The sequence below is a fragment of the Etheostoma spectabile genome, chromosome 23 (assembly GCF_008692095.1).
Source record: "Etheostoma spectabile isolate EspeVRDwgs_2016 chromosome 23, UIUC_Espe_1.0, whole genome shotgun sequence".
Taxonomy (NCBI): Eukaryota; Metazoa; Chordata; class Actinopteri; order Perciformes; family Percidae; genus Etheostoma; species Etheostoma spectabile.
In genome coordinates this window covers 14,483,429-14,501,759 of record NC_045755.1, presented here as the reverse complement: position 1 = coordinate 14,501,759, position 18,331 = coordinate 14,483,429, and the positions used below count along the sequence as shown (strand labels likewise).

Sequence of the window (18,331 nt, the reverse complement as noted above, 5' to 3'; positions counted from 1 at the left end):
TAGCGTCCAAAATTTGTTGAAATTTTATTGAATCCAATTTTCCTTCTACTCCTGAAATGTTCCCTGTGCCACTGGCTGCAATACAACCCCAAAGCATGATTGTGATTGATCCCCCCCCATGCTTAACAGTTGGACAGAGGTTCTTTTCATTAAATTCTGTGCCCTTTCTTCTCCAAACGTACCTTTGCTCATTCCGGCCAAAAAGTTCTATTTTAACCTCATCGGTCCACAGAACTTGTTTCCACAACGCATCAGGCTTGTCTATTTGTTCATTTGCAAACTTCAAACGCTGATTTTTGTGGTGAGGATGTAGAAAAGGGTTTCCTTCTCATGACTTTTCCATGAAGACCATTTTTATATGAGTATTTCTTTATAGTGGAATGGTGTACCACAACTCTAGACGTGGGTCTGGACTTGCTTTTCTCACAATCCTGTGAGCTGTTCTGTCTGATATTATTCTTGGTCTTCCAGATCTTGCTGTAACTTCCACTGTTCCTGATGACTACCATTTCTTAATTACATTCCGAACAGAGGATATTGACATCTGAAAACGCTTTGCTATATTCTTATCTATGTTCTTCTTAACTATTTTCAGTTTCGGTTTTCTAGACAACTGCTTAGAAGAAGCCATGGTGCTGATTGTTGGGGCAAGGTCAGATGAGTCTGGGCTTTTAAAACCTTAAGGTTGACATCACCTGGTCTTTCCAGACGATGATTGAGAACAATCCATGATGCTGTCAGGTCTCAGCTTTCCAAAGGGGGCGGTGCATGCTATAAACTCTGCAGGGTGGCCAAACTTTTGCAGACCCATTTTTTTGTTTTCTGTGATTTTGAAACTGTAAATGATGGAAATCAAATCAAACTTTTTGTGACATTTTATACGATATCCAGTCTGTCATTTGAGCCATTTGGACATTTTTCCATCTTTTCTTGGCTTTTTATGCACATTAATACAAATTTTTACCTGGGGTGCCCAAACATTCGAGCCCCACTGTACAGGTTGAAAGTTAAGACTGAACCTTTCAGCTGTTAGGGAAACGCTAGCTTGGGTGTCACTGAGTTAATCATGCTAAGTTTCAGCATGCATAGTCTATCACAAATTGAGAAAAATCTGTTTAATCTTAGAACCAGTACACTGGAGACATTTTTACTCAGCAAAAACATTAATTAAATTTAGGAGAAGACTAATATTGAGGCATCATATAAATATATTTCTCTCTGTGATCACTTTTTACAGCTTGTGGAAAATGCAAGAGTTGTTAACCTGACTTTCATGTGTTTTTCCTTAACCTTCTCCATTAAGTGTTTGTACTGCAGCCATTATTCTGCCTCTGAAAGTCTTGCATTAGTTTCAAATATTAACTAGACATATTGCACTTTCTTACAGAATAATTGGTGCCATTTGCAAATGCAGAACATTTCATGTGAATAGTCACTGGGACTGATAAGGGTTAAACATCACATCTTTGGTATAATTGAGTGATTTTATGCCTTTAGCTAATGATTGTGACATTTCCCAAAGCACTTCTACGACTCTGGCGTGTTATATCATTTAATTTCCTGTTGCCACACTTTCTCAAATCAACGATCTACACATGAAATGATTTCCTGTCGTCATGAATCCAAGCAGCAGCCCAGTAAAGTCCTGCAGTACCAACTTGATGTCGGTTTGTTGGCATAGCCTAGCACTAACCCTAGTGCTAGCTTAGTGCCTGAGGTTCAGGGGGCTGATAATGATTTATCCATGCCAGTGGCGCCTAGGAAATAGGGTTCAGTCTTGCATCCCTGGGATGACTGACATCTCAGATATTACTCAGTTTTTAATAATAACAGTCAGTGCGGTCCCACAAGAGACGGAGCGATCAACGCGGTGCTATCAGATGTTTGGATCATCTCCCAACCCCTCTTGCTCACACACACACACACACACACACACACACACACATAAATTCCAGTGTATGAGAGACAGTGTGTAGTTTTTGGTGTTTTTTGTGTGTGTTTGCATTCACACAGATGAGGGAAACGATGAGAGGCAAGTTTATCTGTATAGCACCTTTCAACACAGTAAAATAAAAATAGAAGATAAAAAGGAACTTAAATAGAAAAATACAAATCAACAGAAGATTAGAAATGACAAATATATGAATAATTTAATAAGTTAAACTTAATAAAATGCTAACAGAAAGCTTTTAAGCCTTGATTTAAACAAACTAAGAGTCGGAGCAGATCTCAAGATTTCTGGGAGTTTGTTCCAGATATGTGGTGCATATAAACTGAATGTATTTTGGCTCATTCAGTGCTTTATAAACCAGCAGTGGTAGAATCAATTGTTTGACAGAAGCCAGCGTAAAGATGCCAGAAGTAGAATTATATAATTTACTCTTCTGGTCTTAGTGAAGACACGAACAACAGCTTTCTGAATTAGCTGCAGCTGTCTGATTGACTTTTTACAGAGCTGTGTAAAGGCAGCGTTACAGAAGTCGAGGAGAATGTTTTCATCCTGAGACATCCTGCTAACATCACATCCAGCACACTAATCTCTGATTGTAGTTTGTTAGAGATATCCCTAAGAAGGGAGGTGGGGGGAGACGGATGAGGCTTGATGTGACCTTACTGGCTGTTCACTCTTTTTGGCGTCTTTGTTATCGGCAAAGAATGTGCTTGGTTGGGGTGGAGGCAGACCACGTGGCAGTTACTGTGGGGTGAATTTATTGCCAGCGCTTACCAACTAGGCTGCTTTGTGTCAGAGTGAATCCCCTTGGGCCGAAGGGTGTCTCAGACCGAGCCAGAAATGGTCCATTGGCACCTTAACTCTAGATCTGCTGGGGATAAAGAGCAGTTCACACCTATAGTTTGTTTGCTTTGGTCAGAATCAGTAAAAAGAGTTTGTAAACTTGGAGCAAGTGCGGTCGCCGCTTTCACACCTGGCCAAACAAACCGCACCAAGGGGGAAAACAAACTCTAGTGGGTTCAACTGCACTAAATGAGGCAGGCACCCAAAGATGCAGTGAGACAACTTGTCACATCTTTTATGTACATGTTTGTTTGGTATTCATTCAATAGTGTTTGTGGGTATCATATTTATTTTAATTGGGATTTAAAGCATTTCATGGCCTTCAGTAAGTGTAAGGGACTGACTAGCATTACTACAACAGATAAAGCCTTACTCCACTCTTCCCAGTTTCTTTTTCCTCACTTTTTGACATATAACCTCCAGCTTTGTAATCCCTCTCTTGCATTTCTCTCCCTCCTGCCCCCCTCTGCCATTCAATACGTCATTCTGTCACTCTCTTTATTTCTCTAGCCACTTCCCCGAGCTCTCATTTGCTTCTGTCTCTCTCTTGCTGCCTGTCATTCACTGTTATATGCTCTCTGCCCGCCCCCTCACTTTCCCTCAGCCTCGCTACTATTTGTCAAGCCTTATTCAGCTTTTCAGTTATGCTGTATTGCTAGTTTGCCTTTCATAACTCCTTTGCCCTCCACCCTTTCTATCTTTGCTTTTTTCTCTCCCTCGCTTTGCTGCCCACTCCCTACCTTTCTTTGTATTTCAACGTTGACCTTTTTAACCTCCTCCCCTTTTCCCCCGTTGTCCTCTTCTTCCTCCCTCCCTCTCCTTCTCTTCTTCCTCTGTGTTCTTTTTGTCCACTCTGAATGCCGGACCATCGTTAATGTTATTAGTTGCACCTGTGTGTTTCCTGCTAAGACAAGTTAAAATATCTGCTGCAAAAAAGGTTCATAATTCCCTGTTCATACAAAATGGTAAGATACATTAAATGTCTTCTTCTTAACTGCAAAAACAGTATGCTGTAGTACATACTGTATACAAAATGATAGATACAATAGTATGGAGGTATGCAACAGGACACATGTAAATCTATCTAAACTGCTTAGATATGAGTAATGAATTTCAGTGTCTCTTTAGACTGCATAGTAGAGAGCTGCAACAAAGGGTGTCATGAGCTTTGGCCCAGTTCCATGTTACAAACTAACATTGTATATTACTGTACAAAATGCCTTCTAGAGCGACATATTTAGGCATTTTCTCATCATTTGTTTGTGCCTTTGAAAACTGTTAGTGTTAAAAAATAAATTGGTTTTATGAGGTGTCAGGTTTGGTTAGGTTGAGGCACAAAAAACAATTTCTTCCCCTCTTGTCATAATTACCACAGCCACTAGAGGGCTTTGTCTCTTGAACGTAAACATATGTAGTTTTGGGTCACTGATGAAATTACTTCCAAGTATACTGTTTTTCCAATTAGAATACAGTCATAATATAACTGACGGATGACTAGTTATCTGTGACTGTGACATTACCACTGCCAATTAAACAGCACTCAAAGACAGCAACATTTACTTTCACAGATTTAATACTGCCCCGCGACCCGACACCAGATAAGTGGAGAAAGATGGATGGATGGAGATTTAATACTTATTTTAGTTAATTTTTATTGCAAAGGCCTTAATGTTTGTTACATAAAATACATTTTTCCTAAACTAATGTATTATAGATTTTGCTGCAGCTGTCTCATCACCTGCAAATAATGCATCTAATGCTTTGCTGCTGTGAGCCTTTGTGTATGCATTGTGCGACAACACTGTAGTGTCCATCACCAGTCCACTCAAAAACCAGGCAGATCCAGTAAACCTGCTGCCTATGCTCACTTTGTCAGTATCCAGTTTACTACATCCTTGCTAAACCTCCTTAGAATTTGAATGCAGTGTGCTACTGTATTCATCTTAAACCGTTGGACTCCCCAGGAGAGATATATTATTAAGGATTTTCATCAATAAATACAGTGTTTAGGTACACTGAATAAAAGCTGAATTTCAGATCTATTTCTTTCACACCCCCTCTCTTCTCTTCTGTGCTTCACTGATAGGTGGGTGGTGGGGGCTATGCACACCACCAAAGGTTTTGCCTCTCACAGGGTATCAACTTGAGGAAGTGATGACGTCACACACATCATTGCATCAGTCAGTCAATCAATAATTTATTGGGCCCCATTTTGTGATAATGATTACAAAGGTAGAAAATGATTGATCCTTAACTATCTAATAGTTAGTTTGTACATAGACAAGTCATATTGAGACACACTTGTCTTTATTTTTTGCACAAACACAAATATTACTGCGGTTGTTTGTAATAAGATGAACAGCACTTATCCAAATACCAATCAGTTTCTGGGCTGAGCTGCTGCACGCCACAACTTGTGTGTGTTTGCATACTACATTTAGTTTTGCAATATGCCGAGTGATGCAGCTGTTGTTTAGTCATCTGATTGTGAGATGTTTGCTGCATTTCTTTAGAAGCAGGGGGACGAGTTACTACAGAATGAATGTCTACAGTACATACAGTAGGATTGTTCTGTAGTTTGAGCTGATACATGCTTTGGCTGCCCAGGTAAGAAACAGACACACACTCACACACACCCTCACACTCACACAAAGGACAGTCAGTGAGGCGAAGCTGAAAGGGATCTTTAGGCTCAGGAATGGATAAGAAGTAAAGTTAAAGCAATACACAGCGCAAGACTAATGATTGTTCACAAGAGAAGAAGAAGAGAAACTAGAGTTTCCTGTCTGAGTTGAGCCAAATTATGCTTCAGCAGTGTTATCCTTCCTATAATTGGGTTTCTACTAGTTAGTACACCAATATTTTCATCCTCTCAACTAATGTTAGGTTTATTTATATATCTATACCTTTCTTTTTCTTTCATAAAACTTGAAAAACGTTCCTTCTGCCCTATCATCAAACCTTTACTTTTGCACTCGCAGATATGCCAACTCTACCTCTGTCATTTTTTTGGTCTAGACAAACACACACACCTGCTGATTTGATTGCTGTGTTCATCAGTTGTACACTTTTCCTTTGCACTCCTGAAGGCCAGATACACTCAGCTGCCCAAAAAACTGGGAGAGATGCCGCCGTTGTGGCTCTATGTTGCCATAGCAACCGATAGGCTCACCTGTTGCCAACAGTTCTCAGCTTAAAAAAAGGAGAACCATGACGAGAGTGATAAGAAGAAGAAATGCAGGAAGGATTGAAAGAAACACACACAGTCACTTATTGATGCATTCATGGTGCAGTCAAAATGTAGGAATTGTTTGTGTTAATCCCATCTACAGTTTCAAGCTTTGATTGTTTCCGAAAATGCTCCTTGTGTTATTGATCTGAACCAAAATGAAGTGTACAGTTTTCATAGTATGTATATAAAATTAACATTAGTTGACCAACTGCTGTCTTACCAGGGAAAATGTAATGACTCACAAAAATGTATTCACTGACATATTGTCAATGGTCAGTGCAATTGATTGATAGGCAACTTGTTTCGATCACCTAGACAATTTACCGTAGGCAAAAAAACAAACAAAAAACGTTCCACTCACTGTGTATTTAAGCTGATCTTTTAGGCACTTAGTCCTTTTCATCCTGTACAATGTTGAGGATTAGTCATAACTAAAGAGCTTTCAGCTTGTATAGAAAATAATGATAGTTTAAGTTTATGTCCACTCGAGGATGAGTCATTACCTGAAGTCAATGGGTGCTTGATGCTTTTAAACACAGCACACAGTACAGTGTGGCGTAAAATGGAAACTTCTCATCCCAACTTATATAAAATTGCTCTCCATTTGAGGACTGAGGATAATATTTTTCACTTTCTCCTATTTTTATTTTGCCACGATGAGAGGAGCTCGAGCATTCATTTAATTATCATATGATTCCAGTTTTTCACTTTGTGGGGTTTTCTCAGGAACACCAGCCAACCTTTTTCAGGAATTTCTTTCTTGGCACACATTATGTAATTGCTTCATATAGGTTCCATATAGAAACGTGGCTGTATGTACCCAGTACAGTCATGAAGTGTGTGTGTGTGTGTGTGTGTGGGTGTGTGTGTGTGTGTGTGGGTGTGTGTGTGTGTGTGTGTGTGTGTGTGTGTGTGTGTGTGTGTGTGTGTGTGTGTGTGTGTGTGTGTGTGTGTGTGTGTGTGTGTGTGTGTGTGTGTGTGTGTGTGTGTGTGTGTGTGTTAAAGATGCTTATCAGTGCTGAGATTGTTTACATGGCCTGGTACACAATCTTAACACAGTGACAGGGAACAGAGAAAGAGATATCTGGGCTTAACACACAAACACAGTTTTTCTTTTCAGCTATTTATAGAATGAAAAGTGACTGAATAGGCTGAATATCATGTTGTATTGTAGTTTAATAAGCAATTGGGTTGAAATCAACATCAGATCCATTCCTTCTGCAGGATTCAGCTGTGTGTTTATGGAGATGTTGTTACCTGCTGACATTAAAGACCATTCCAGGGGTTTGTTACACTTCAAATTAGTGCTTACTGCGTTGTTGTGTTTTATGTGTGAATGTATATTTTATACTTTTCCACACATTCATTTGTTTTTATTCATGATTTTTGTTTCTTTGGGCCACTTGGGGGCAGTGCAACAAATGTACTGACATTGATATGTTTAATGTGGTAGCAAACAGTTAGCAGACATAAAGCAACAATACCTTTGAAGTTGTGTTTATTTCCACTTGGTCAGTCTAGTTACTTTCCTTTTAGTTCTATTTTGGTCTTCACCAACTCACAAGGGAAATATCTGTCTCTTTAGCTGCTGCTAAATGCTCCACTCTGTTCAATAGCTAGCTGCTATCTTTAGCAATCTGTCTGTGTGGTGTTGGGTAGTGGGTTTATCAGAGTTAATGTTTCTGCATGGTAAAAGATGATGATGAGAGCTGGGAGACTGAGCCAAACGTTCTGGAGCTGCAAAACCAAAACGGGGGATAATTCTGTGTGAATTCCTCACTGCAAACGTTCACATTATACGTACAGTAGTCATTTTACGCATTAGTATCGTAAAAATGATTAGAGCAGCCATCTGTGCTTTAGTCTTTGCTACCTCTCTGTGATCCATTCTGTGTGATTCCTTCCACCTGCCTACCTAGCTGAATTTCTGTCTCTCATGCTTACTTCACACCTCTACTAATAATTCTAACTCAACACATTTGGCATTCATTTTTAGTCACAGTGTGTAAGACACTTTATTTGTGAAACTGTAAGTAAAGAACAGCAGGGCTGTTCCCCGGAGGAGCTCAGCTACAACCTGGAGATTTATCTAAATGATTTTGAGTGTGGAAGCACTGCTCTGGTAGAATAATAATACATAATGTGCCTCTTATTTTGCATCTTGTATCATAAGGAGTACATCTTTTAAACACACAGTACAATTGGTGTGACCTGAGGTGTAACTCGTTTGCAGATGTGAACATAAGCATACACAAAATGACAGGCGAGTAGCTAAGCGCACACACACACACACACACACACACATATACACGCATCTACGATTACACAAACACTTATGTCTAGAGCATCAAAAGAAGCTTTCAGTGTCTTCTCTTTCACCCCACTGCACACAGACAGTGAGTGGGCCTCTGAAAGCATCCCGTCAAAAAATTTAGCCCAGTCGATAGTGTAAGAACGTCTGCCCCAATGAGTTCATGCATATATGCACAAGTTCAGACACCCAAACACAGTTTTGCAACCAGCAGTTAGTAGAGCAGAGGTGTAAAATTCAAGTCAGGAGTTCTGTCATTTTTCCTTGGAGGAACAAACAGCTTTTCAGCAGGGAAACAGAATATGTACTACCTCGTTCTTATCCTCCAGTTTGCAGCTTTTGTTGTTTTGCAGTTCTTTTCTTATTTTTAAGCTACATTGCTTTCCTCTCTCTCTGTTCTGTTTTGACTTTACTAATCATTTTGCTCTATACGTTTAAATGTTGTGATTTTTTTTTTGTAGTGGGTGTAAATGCCTCTCTCTCCTTGCAGAGTAAATTCATTAGTGTGTATAGTTGTTATAGTTGACAATTGTATGCAAATCTCCAAGATTTAATCCTAATCAGTCAATGTTTTTGGGTGTGTAGACGACGGGCCCTACCAGCAAGACCCATCTCCTCCTACTCCTCTCTGCTCTTCCTTCAAATCCAACGCTTTGTTGGAGGAGCGCAGAAAGAGCCACATTCCAGAGGAGTTTGCAGGCCTCCTTCATGGATCTTCCCCGGCTTGTGAAACCCCTGATACGCCTTACCATCTTTACAGCCCCAAACCCCAAAAATATGCTTCTACGGACACCCAGAGCAGCCTGTTGCAGACCCCGGAGTTCAGCATAGTAATTGGAGGAGGACCCACTCAGATCGTCCCCAGGACGGGGTGCAAGTCATCGCCTCAGAGGGCCGCCCACGACCCCCAGAAGCCACAGGTGGTGTACCGGACTATCTTCCACACTAGAGTCAACCAGGACCAGGCCCAAACCAGGAACTGGGAGCAGGCAGATCAACCTTGTGGCTGGTCTTCACTGGGCCACCCACCCTCCAACTCCCCTGGTGAGAACGGGAAAGTTCCAGAGCTACGGGGAATCCAGACAGGAGGTGTGCCCAAGGGCAGTTCATTGGGTGCTGGCTACGAAGAGAGGGCTTGCACCCTGGGGAGGATGAGGTCCGTGCCCCGCAATGTTTTGGACTTGCAGTTGTCAAAATCTCTGTCCAAATCTGATTCCAACCTGGTGGCTGTATCTCCCATACAGGTACGTTGTTGTCTCAACTTTGATTTTCCATCTTCTTTTGTTATTCTCATCTAAAATGACTCATTGTTGTACAATCAAAGCGTTAACGAGACAATGATTTATAAAGTAGAGCCCAGCATGCCTTTTTTTCTCTGATATGATTTTGCATTCTGAGATGTAAAAGGCCAAGGATAAGCCTCTTTTGATAAAAGTTATACAAAGTTTCTCTTTTTTTTATAAAAGTTTAGGTCAGCACCAACATCTCTGTTAGCAATGAGAGCCAAGGCATTTATTCTAAGTATTCAGTTGTATAAATTATGCAGCCGTGGAGATAGTTTGCATCTTGCTGTATCATGCAGACACTGAGTGACTTCAGAAACAGCACAGAAACCAGTGCAGCCAATTAGATAACTCTCTAATCTGGGCCACAGTGCTCCCTTCTGTGCAGCACATTTTATGAGACTTTTTCTTTAATTCATTGTAAATAAATCAGAGCTAAATACATAGTCTGTTTGATGAAAAATGCTTCAGATAAAACTTTGATGAGCACTGAAAGGACTTGGTTATTCTGGAAACAGTTTTTAGTGCTCAGTTGTCCAAAATTTGAAGGTAAAAAAATTGGCAACCTTTGCATCTCATTGTCGGTAGTTAGATCATACTTGGGAAACAAATTGTTGGCTTTTGCCTTGTCCAGGAGGAGCACGGCTGGGGGTCTGGATCTCGTGGCCAGGGGCCTGGAAGTCCCAGCACCAGAGAGGGTGCCAGCCCAGGGGGAAGACTGGAGAGAACGCCCTCCTTTACTGCTGAGTGGGAAGAGGTAAGAAGAGGTTTGTCCAGACATGAACTGCGTATTTTACCAGTTTAGGATCAAGTGAGATATAAGAGGAGAGTCAATTTTACAGAAAACTAAAAAAATAAACGTGTCATCTCTGCATCACTCAGGTTAATCAGTTTCTTTGACACTGTATTTATTTCTGTAGTAAAATTGATACTTTTCAAAGTGATGCATCTCTGCAAGAGGCAGTTGAAACCTCTGCACCCACAGCAGTGAGCTTCTTCAATTTTTCCTCTCTTTGAAATCAACTCACGCTATCACAGTGCAGAAGTAGCCCCAATTCTAATTTAACATCCACATAGCTCCCATATTGATTTCCTTCTGTACCCAGCAGTGGAGCTGCAGGGAAGATCAGATAAAAGAGAGAAGGCTGTTTCTGTTATAGAGGGTAGAGAGCGGAGGTCGGGGGTTCTGTGTGTTATGGTCCTCGTGTGTTTGTGCCTGGGGCTTCTTTGGTATTAAAGTGTCTCTGACACAAATTTAATCCATTGGCTGGACACCGCTGTTGGATCTCACCCCTTTATAAACACTTCGGGTCACAGACACGTTAGTTCCTGCTCACCTGTCGTCATTCACAACACACACATCAAGACACACAGACAACTGATGCCTATGCATGTTTACCCCCTGAAAATGAATAATCTCATACTATTTTATTTTATAACATTGATAATAACTTAATTATTGGTTCTTTTTTTTAAATAATGCTAATGCATGTGAGTGAAAGAACATTTCTACATTCCTCTCCCCTTTTGCATGTACATGGTAATTAGTTCCTCAACACAGCTAATAAGTTGCTTATGGTGATAGAATTACCATATGGAATTTCCCATCATTTTCTGCAATTAAGGTGACCTTTACTATTTAATTGCATGATACAGGAGGATGAGATAAAATGGCTTCAAGAAAATTGTTGAGTGAAATATGGAGATTTTACAGGCAAAAATAACAAAAGTTGGTCTATTTGCAGCACATGCTCAGGATAGATCTGGATTACTAGCAAGAGATGAGTCACATGGGATGTCCCACCAGAGTAAGAATTCTGAAGATATCCATACTCATCAGTGCTAAAGGCATAAAAAGGTTGCCTCTGTAGGATACAAATGTGTGCTTCCATCTGGTTTTACTTGGAAAATTGCTGATGTTGGATTGTTTGTGGTTATTTGGATGGAAATTAACAGTCTGCAGTGAAATGTTGGTACATTGTGTTTAATCTAGAAAACTATAGGTATGGTAGATCCTTTAAAAGATATTACCGGTACGTAACAACTTGAGTCTTTGTAGTGTTGTTCATCTTTCCTTTTGGTAATAGCATTGTAGTCACCATTACTGTGACAGTTTAGCCTCTAATTTATGTGTACATGTGAATTAGTGCTCTGTGTGCAGTGGCATATGCAGAAATTGCCACCTGTTTGTCCAACTACTAAGAAAAGGCCACCATCGTGGTCCGCCAGCTTGTAAAGACGGTTTGCAACTGTCAGACCTGGCCCTTTAAATACCGGTCACTTACCGATCGCAACATGGCCGTTTTTCTCTGACCTGTTTTGAGCCAGCAGTCCTGACAGGTGGATGGATGTGCAGGTTGCATAGTTGAGTGGTTAGCAGCAGGTCCAGGGTCAGGGAAGACCGGTCAACAGCCAGCAGCCAGACACTAATGAAGCCACCGAAGCTCCCTTCAATCAGCCTTCCTCTTCCTATAACGCTGCTCTGTCTATAAGTTTTCTGCTGAGGCATCTTTCCCCCCGTCTGCTCCTCCAAGCGTTTACAATTCACAGGGGGAATGAGTGAGCTGGCTGGGGTAATGATCATGTTATGTGACACTTGAATCCAGAATGGGGATTAGTCTTATTAGTGGAAAATTACTTTCCGTTGAACATGCTTTACATCTCTCTCTCTCTCTCTCTCTCTCTCTCTCTCTCTCTCTCTGTCTCTCTCCCATTTGTTCAGATTGACAAGATTATGAGCTCTATTGGGGCAGGAATAAGCAGTGGATTGGACATTAAGAAAGACACCTCAGGTAAAATACAAACAAGTATGTATATGTGAGCATGTAAGTAATTATACCTTGAAAGATAATTCAGGTTTATTACAACTATTTTTGGCGATCATTACTATTGGTAATGAAACAGAAGCAGTCGGATTATCAGACAGCCGACAGTGGGAGCAGATAGCAGCCAACTGGAGATCCCACAAGGGGATTGGTCCCCAACCTGGTCATGCATTAATCTTGCGGCACTCTATAAATAGATATAGATTACATATAGAATATTTACAGGATTTAATTATTTCAGGTGTTCCTCTTATCTTGCTTCATTCATTGAAATTGCTTCATTTCTAGCAGTGATGGGAATAATGACGTTATAAATAACGGCGTTAATTTTCTTCAGTTATGAGTAATCTAATTGATTACCCTCACCATCTTAATAACACTGTTACTGTTACCGTTACTGCTGAAAAATGTGGCGCGTTATTATAATTGAAGCTGTTTTTTTCATTAGACCAATTAGATCTCTGAGGCGAGAGGCAAAGACTTTTTTTACTGTTCCTCCTTGGTTAGCGTGCAGTGCACGAGACAAGTGCTTAAATCTGACGATTGGCTGAGGTTGAGTAAAATTTCATGGTAAGCCAACCAGAAGTAGAGTTGGGCGAGCGTTTAAAAGCATGCATAGTCGGACACACAATGAACAACACAAGCAACTTAGTCAACGAGCTACAGGTATGGCGTTATGAAATCAAGGAGAGGAGTAACTTTTCCTGCTGAAGATTTCCCATCATGGTCAGAAAACATAGGGGAGACACTTTGTTTCTCTCACTATGACTAATTTGTAACTGAATATCTAATTTAGTTACTCTTTTTTTAAAGTAACTTGCTGGTCCCAAGCCAAAAAGGTTAGGAACCACTGTCCTAGGGAGCTACAGACAGCCAACACAGGTGGCTAAGGGACGTGTAGGGACAAAGTGGAATAGACTGCAGTGACATTACATGTAAGGTTGCTAAACATCCTTGATGCTTATTGGTTGACAGGAAGTCTGCGAACAGATCTTGTTAAGGTCATTAATAAATAACAGAGGTGGAGCCATAGAAAAATGACACATGATAATTGTATATCTGCTTTAAAATGCAAAAAGATAGAATGCAGAAAATCACCAGAATGGGCAATGCACACAACAGCCAATAGGAACGCTTTCTCTCTCTGAAATGACCAGTGATTGACCAATGTTTCCCATCACAAGCATAAATACAGAGCCTTTGATGGAACTTTAGCCCAACAACACTTAAAATAAAGTGCCTATACACAGGTCGATCTGTATTCATTATAACCCAAAGCAATGATTGCCAAAACTACAAAAATAAGACCTGAATTGAAATAAATAAGTGTGGGTGATTCTGCTTTTTGACTTTCTTGTGCGCATCATATCCTTGTTTTTGTTTTATTACCTGCATACCTTGAATCCCTTGCTACCAATCTCTATTTAATGTGTTCATCCCCCTCTCCCTTAACTCCCGCATCCTCCCCCTCCTCCCTCTTCCTCTCATCCTCTCTTTTTATCTATCAATGCAAAGCCTCTGCTAACCATGGTTACCACAGGGAAAAATCCTGTTGGTGCCAAACCAGCACCCTGCCACCCCACCCTCCCAACACCATAGCACAGCGCAGCACAGCACAGAACACACACACAGAAAAACATGCACATATGGATGCGGCTGCATACATACACTCAGCATGGTGTGTGTGTGAGTGGGAGGGAGCTTGGCTTCTTGCAGACAAAGAAGCTGGAGCTGTTGTGATGGCTATTAACAGCATAGCAAGCCAGATATATGGAGAGCATAAGAGAGTGCCGGGTGACGATCAACACTGTGAGAGAAGATAGACACAGGAGGTAGACAGAGGAGCGAGAGAGATAGAGTGAGGGAATGAGGGAGAAAAGCAGCACTCAGAGAGAAGAGAGAGAGAGAGGAGGCTGCAGAAGCATACAGATGAGAGTGGGAGTACTTGATAAAGAGAAATCTACAGCGCAGGCAGCTCTCGTTCTTTCTCTCTCTCTTACACACACACATACACACTCACACGCATACACACACACACTCAAGGGAGCAGCCAAGCGAGCGCAACAGCTGAAAAGAAAGCGGCTGCTGTGCTGTGCGCGACAAACACACAGTCATTCGCTTTTTCTTGCGGATCCATACCTACGGTCTTATCCAACAACCATCTCTGGCAGGATTTAACCCCAGGACAAAAGCTGTTTTCTGGATACAACTTCAGCCTTCACCCCCTTCTAATCTTTCCTCTGGCTGGATTCAGAGAAAGCTGCATCTGGATGCCTTAACCTAACCTTTACCCGCCTGTACTCTTGCATGCTGACCCCCTCTATCCTCACCATGCCTCGAGCCTAGCCTCCCCTTCCTCCTTTTCCTCCTCCTCCTTTCTTTACCCTTTTTGCCTCCCCATCCCCCCCCCTCCCCCCCTCTCCACCTGCCTCCCCTTTATTCTCCGCCTCCTGCTGCCTTGCCAAAAGACTCCTCAAAAGCATGGCGGGCTCTTTCGACAGCCACTTTGCCCGTCATAACATGATGTGGCAGTGTCAGCTGTCTCAGCCGGACTGCCGCTGTTACCGCGTGGACGGCTACTCCTTACTGAAGCGTTTGCCCCTCCACCCCCTCATAGGTCCCCGCTGCCCACTGCAGTCCGTGGGCCAGTGGCTTGACTCCATCGGCCTGGTCCAGTATGAGAACCACCTGCTGGCCAATGGATTTGACAATGTCCAGTTCATGGTGAGTGTTGCACAAGTTAAGGGAAAAAAGAAGGCAGGAGCGATATTGATGCTGGAAGTTTAGGGTGGAATTTGTTTTCATTCATCTCTCTTCCCTTGTTTTTTTTTTTGTCTTTTGTTTGGCTGTTTGCTCTTTTTTGTGCTTTAAATGTAATCTCCTCTCTCTGTTTGACCCACCTTCCACTAAGCAATCTCTTCTCCCCCAGGTGTAGCTCATCCTCTATCAGTGTCGTTGCAGTGATTAGCGTGATTAGTTTTTTTGTCCTTCACTCTGATCTCTTTCGTTCATTGGATTTCCTCCTCTTTGTATCATCCTCCCTCTCATTATTCCTTTCCCATAATTTCTGTCTCTCCCTACTGATGTCATGTGAGGTCCTCCTACACACAGAAATCCTACGCCACATCTTTAGCGTCAAGCTGCAGACATACATGCTCCTGCTACACTAAAAATGCACATAAAAAAACATGCTTGTTTTATGGTTTTTGCATACAATTGTACATGAATGTGCATACAAACACCGCCACCTGTAACCTGATCCTCTGTTTTATCCAACGGACCCTTCATTTACTTTGCATAGGAAGTGAAACCTGCTGGGTCATTTCACATTTAGAAACTTTTTATGTTGGAGTGTGTGTGTGTGTGTGTGTGTGTGTGTGTGTGTTTACATGTTAGCGTGTGTGTGTGTGTGTGTGTGTGTGTTAGCAAGATTTGTATCCACAGGAAGAGAGGGTAAGTAAACCCTGTAGAAGTAGGAGATGAGGAGTAAGGGGTAAAGCAAAGTGGTGAAGCTAAATTGAGAGAAACTGCAGCAGAAGCAGAGCGATGGGAGACATACTGTGGCAGAGGGCTGCTGACTGGAGGAGTTTATCTGTAGTTGCAGATTGTCACTATTGAAAAATGTTTTGGGGTTTATCCAAAGGTTTTTAAAAGCAAAGTACAAATATTATTTGAGAATTTTACCAACCAATAGAAAATAATGTGTTTTCTTTTCAGTTAAATGTGCTGTTAACTAGCAATGTATGCAGGCATTTGCATGTGTATTTATTTATATGTGTGTATTCTGGCCCTCCACTCAGTGTGACCTGCATCTCTTTCCGTTGGTTACCCCAGCAACAGGAGGAAATCACAGAATCTCTTTTATCATGTATTCCTCCCTCACATGATCAGTGTGTAGCTGTATGTTTTGGGCCACACTTTACACGCTGTATTACGTGTTTAATACTGATTAATTGGTTTTGGGGCTGATGGAAAACTACCATTAATTCTGTCTGTCTGCATGTCTGTGTGTGAGGAAGAGGACACTTTTGCTCCTCGTGTTACATTTAATCGTCTCAGATCTCTGCAGTGGCTAATTATCATTTCCCCATATTAACCAGTCCTAGACTGCTGCTAACACCAACATACAAACCTCATTAGCACTCTCTTCTGTCCTTATTCCTTATTTTTTCAATATGTCAGTTCAATTCACATGCTTTATTGGCATAATGTTTTGAGCAAAAAATATATTTACAGAGCATACCATATGCATGAACAAAGTAACTCATAAAATGAATACATTAAAAAGTGGTGACAATTAAAGTAAGTGGAGTGAAACAATTAGTTACTGATAACATTAAGTAAGAAGAGAAATACAGTGAAACATAAAAATAAAAACACATTCTCTATATTACTATGTATTTCTCTTGTTTTGTGAAGAGAGAACAGTAATGCCTCCAGCATAAATGTTAGGTAGCTGTACCACAAGTAGTAAAGAAAAGAAATTATTTACCCATAATCTGGGCTAGGCTAGGAATGTATAGCAGTTATTCCTAATGCAGGAGTATGTAGTTGAACAAATTCAGTATAACTCACCTAATTATCTTGTCTACACCCAATATCACAACTAAATCAAAACAGAAAGCATCCATAATTGAATTGATCTTTGGCAGCACAACAAGATTTAAAAACAACATTGACACATGCAGCGTTAATTAGCATTCATTAGGATGTCGTGTTTCTGGCCAACAGATGAATTTAAATATACACTCTCTTTTTCTGTCTTGGTTTCTGCCAGTTTTTTTGTTGTTTGGTGCTGGGCAGGTAGCGTAGAGCTGTTTTATTTCTAGGGAGCTGCTCCAAAATCTTCATGCTACGTGTGAAAACGAGGCTAACGAACAACAGTAAAGCTACTGGCCATAAAACAAAGACAATGACCTGAAAGGGCTAAACCACTCCGTAGAGACAAGCTAAACTGCAGGTTAATGCGAGTGGGAATCATTTTACCCAGTTTTAATATTAAAACATAGATTAGTGCAGCTATAAGTTTAAACGTTAAACAGAAGTCACTGGGCACATTTTCTGATTTAGATGTTTTTCACTCTCAAAAGTTCTAATATATACATTTTACTATAATCTGTCAAAGGGACTTCACAAACTACTCAATTCAATCCAACCTTTCCTTTGTCACAACTGCCTCCCATTTAAATTTGAATATGATGTAAATGAAATTAAGTATTAGCATATATCAATTCCAAAGGTCTGCTGTCTCATATTAAAACAAAATATTTTGGTCGTCTTTTTGTTTGTTGCTGTATCTTTATGAATGAGTCAAGGTAGTAATCCCTGCAGCAGCTGTGTGGGTTATCAGGCAGTTATCAAAAGCAATATTTTTTCTTTTGCTTAAAAATGTCAATTCTCTATTATTTATGTCCCCAAGTGAAACCTCCTATCATTTTCACCCCGTCTTCCTACACTCACACACATACAGTACATGCCTTCATATCGGCGCACAGCGTATTGTACTGTTATTTGCACCCAGTTTGTAGTCGCTAACAGTATTTGGCAGTACTTCTGAGAGACTTGGGGATTCTCTGCTCTTCTGGCCTTGCTCTTCTTGTCTTAAAACGTTTCTCAATAGCTCAGTCATCGCCTCTGAAATGCCTTTGGATACAATTAATATTGAAAAGAGCGGAAGATGAAACAGCCTTACGTACACCATGGAAACTTCAAAGTCCCTTTTGTGACTGGGCCTCTCTCTGGGTCTTTCTCTGTTGAAAGTTTTTCTGCCACCCCACTTGGAGTTTTTAACCTCTTTTAGTTGTTTGTGATTAAACAGGAAGACAGTTAATATTTTCCGACCTTGGGAAAACTCCATGGCTACCACAAATTGATATTAATGCAGTT

General features: G+C 40.9%; 1 protein-coding gene across 1 annotated transcript in view; it reads left to right on the top strand.

Moving 5' to 3' along the window:
• The window catches only part of anks1b (ankyrin repeat and sterile alpha motif domain containing 1B), a 219,654-nt gene that overhangs the window by 144,510 nt on the left and 56,813 nt on the right, over window positions 1-18,331 (top strand). Inside the window, exons 16-19 of the mRNA XM_032505829.1 lie at window positions 8,923-9,581; window positions 10,255-10,377; window positions 12,343-12,412; window positions 15,063-15,169. Of these exons, the coding sequence (XP_032361720.1) occupies window positions 8,923-9,581; window positions 10,255-10,377; window positions 12,343-12,412; window positions 15,063-15,169 (959 nt within the window). The remainder of the gene's footprint in view (window positions 1-8,922; window positions 9,582-10,254; window positions 10,378-12,342; window positions 12,413-15,062; window positions 15,170-18,331) is intronic.